This window comes from Vombatus ursinus, unplaced genomic scaffold, assembly GCF_900497805.2.
Source record: "Vombatus ursinus unplaced genomic scaffold, bare-nosed wombat genome assembly UNPS02012709.1, whole genome shotgun sequence".
Classification (NCBI taxonomy): Eukaryota; Metazoa; Chordata; class Mammalia; order Diprotodontia; family Vombatidae; genus Vombatus; species Vombatus ursinus.
The window spans coordinates 1745187-1747283 of NW_020952487.1; the positions used below are offsets into that span (position 1 = coordinate 1745187).

The 2097-nt window shown below is 40.5% G+C and overlaps 1 protein-coding gene across 1 annotated transcript; it reads right to left on the minus strand.

The window, feature by feature from the left end:
* Positions 1-359: 359 nt before the first annotated feature.
* Positions 360-1881, minus strand: LOC114040073 (olfactory receptor 10C1-like). The gene is made up of 2 exons (XM_027858055.1): positions 1813-1881; positions 360-1322 (listed from the first exon to the last, which is right to left on the minus strand). Exon 2 carries the CDS (start codon positions 1320-1322, stop codon positions 360-362), a length of 963 nt encoding a protein of 320 aa, XP_027713856.1. The 5' UTR covers positions 1813-1881.
* Positions 1882-2097: the final 216 nt, after the last annotated feature.

Sequence of the window (2097 nt, forward strand, 5' to 3'; positions counted from 1 at the left end):
CATTTGTTTTTCTGACATCCACATCATATCTTTTCCAGGAAAAAAAATTACTTTTTTTTCTTTTTATGCCCAATGTAAGACTTTATGCTTATTGAATTTCATCTTCACTTTTCATCTTAATGTTCAACCCATCAGGATCTGTTTGGATGATGATTCTATCATCCAGTACATAAGCTATCTTCCCCACTTTTGTGTCTTCTGCATATTTGAAGATTGTGCCAATCCAAGCCCTTACTCAAAAGAAACTATAAAAGTTTAAAAAGCACAGGTCCAAGCACAGAAACTTGCCATGGTGACATTGAAAGATTAAGGTTTTTTTTTTTGCTTTGTTTTTACTAATTATGATCTTTGGGCCAATTTTAGGCAGCTTGGCTAAGAGGGTGCCTCCTAGCTATTCTCCAACAGGCTCCTTTCACTTCTTTGTTTCTTAGAGTATAGATGACTGGATTGAGTGCAGGGGTGACTACTGTGTACATGAGGGCAGTTGCTTTGTCTGTGTCTGGAGTATGCGCAGCCTTGGGTTGAAGGTAAGTAAAGAGAGCTGTGCCATAAAAGAGAGAGACAACCAGGAGGTGGGAGGAACAAGTAGAGAAAGCTTTGTGCCTACCAGCAGCAGAGGACATTCTCAAAATGGCCATGAGAATGCGGGCATAGGAGCAGAGAATGAGCAGACAGGGGCTCATAATGAAGAGCACAGAAACAGAAAACAATACAATCTCATTGTGGGAGGTATCCACACAGGCCAATTGCACCACAGGCATGATGTCACAAAAAAAGTGTTGGATTTGTCCTGTGCCACAGAAGGGGAGAGTGAAGATCCAGGTGGTCTGGGCTGACTCCACAACCACTCCTGTTGTCCAGGATGCTGCAGCCAATTGCAAGCAGACCCGAGGGCTCATCAGTAATGTGTAGCGTAATGGGTAGCAGATAGCAACAAAGCGATCATAAGCCATGGCTGCCAGCAGGCAGCACTCTGTCAACCCTAGGATGGTGAAGACATACATCTGAGCCGCACAACATGCCACACTCATTGTCTTGGGCTCCACCAACAGGTGCACCAGCATCTGAGGCACCACACTGGTGATATAGCACATCTCCAGGAAAGATAGATTTGCCAGGAAGAAATACATGGGAGTGTGGAGGGTAGGGCTCACACAGATCAGGCAGATGATCACCAGGTTTCCTAACACAGTGAATGTGTATATGGCTAAGAAGACCACAAAGAGCATGGGCTGTAGCTCACCTAGAGAGGAGAAAGCCACAAAGGAGAACTTGGAGCAGAGGGTCTGGTTTTGCTTCATTGCTGGCTCAGAGCTTGACATCTACAGAGACAACTGAGAATTATTTGACAGGTAGATAAATGTATTCATACATGCATGTGCAAACACATGCAAATATATACACAAAACTGCTTCCTAGAGCTATGCATTGGGGTAGGAACCATGAAAACTAGTTCCTGATGCTAAATATTTATTAATATTACCTAATACAACACATAGTAAGAGTAAGCACTTAATAAATGTTGTTTAATTAATTGATTAAAAGGATATACCATAAATCAACTTAATAAGGCTCAACTTTCAGGATGGTCTGTTGATACCTTCATCATAATGTAAAGTAAAAGGTTAAAATAAAAATTACCTTTAGAAAATTAGAATGTAATTTGATGGTCATTTCATCTTATCAGGATAAGATCCCACAGGGTATTAACTGACTGTATACAAAAGGAACCATCCTTTGCAGCCAATAACCCCCCCTTTTTACTAACTCTTTCTAAGCATTGAGTTTTACCTTTAGAAATGAATATCATGCCAACCTACATGCCAAATATAAATGTCTTTTTTTTTTGTTGTCTCTCTTTCCTCCTCTCTTGAGACCTCTAAGCACAAAACAGTTCAGTAGAATGGGAGATGACAGCATTTCTACTTTTGCTGAAATCCTCTGGGACCAGAGGCTCAATAGTCTTTTGGCTTTGTCTCAGAGGAATGTATGAGGAAACAATAACATTAATCAGTGTACAATTTAACTTTTTATTTCTACAGTATGTTTGAGACAGACAGTTGCTGCATGTAACATCATTTCACTTTTCTATTGAAC

What these genes read in the sequence shown, in the direction of transcription:
- LOC114040073 (XM_027858055.1), bottom strand. Translation starts at nt 1,322, where the DNA reads ATGTCAAGCTCTGAGCCAGCAATGAAGCAAAACCAGACCCTCTGCTCC.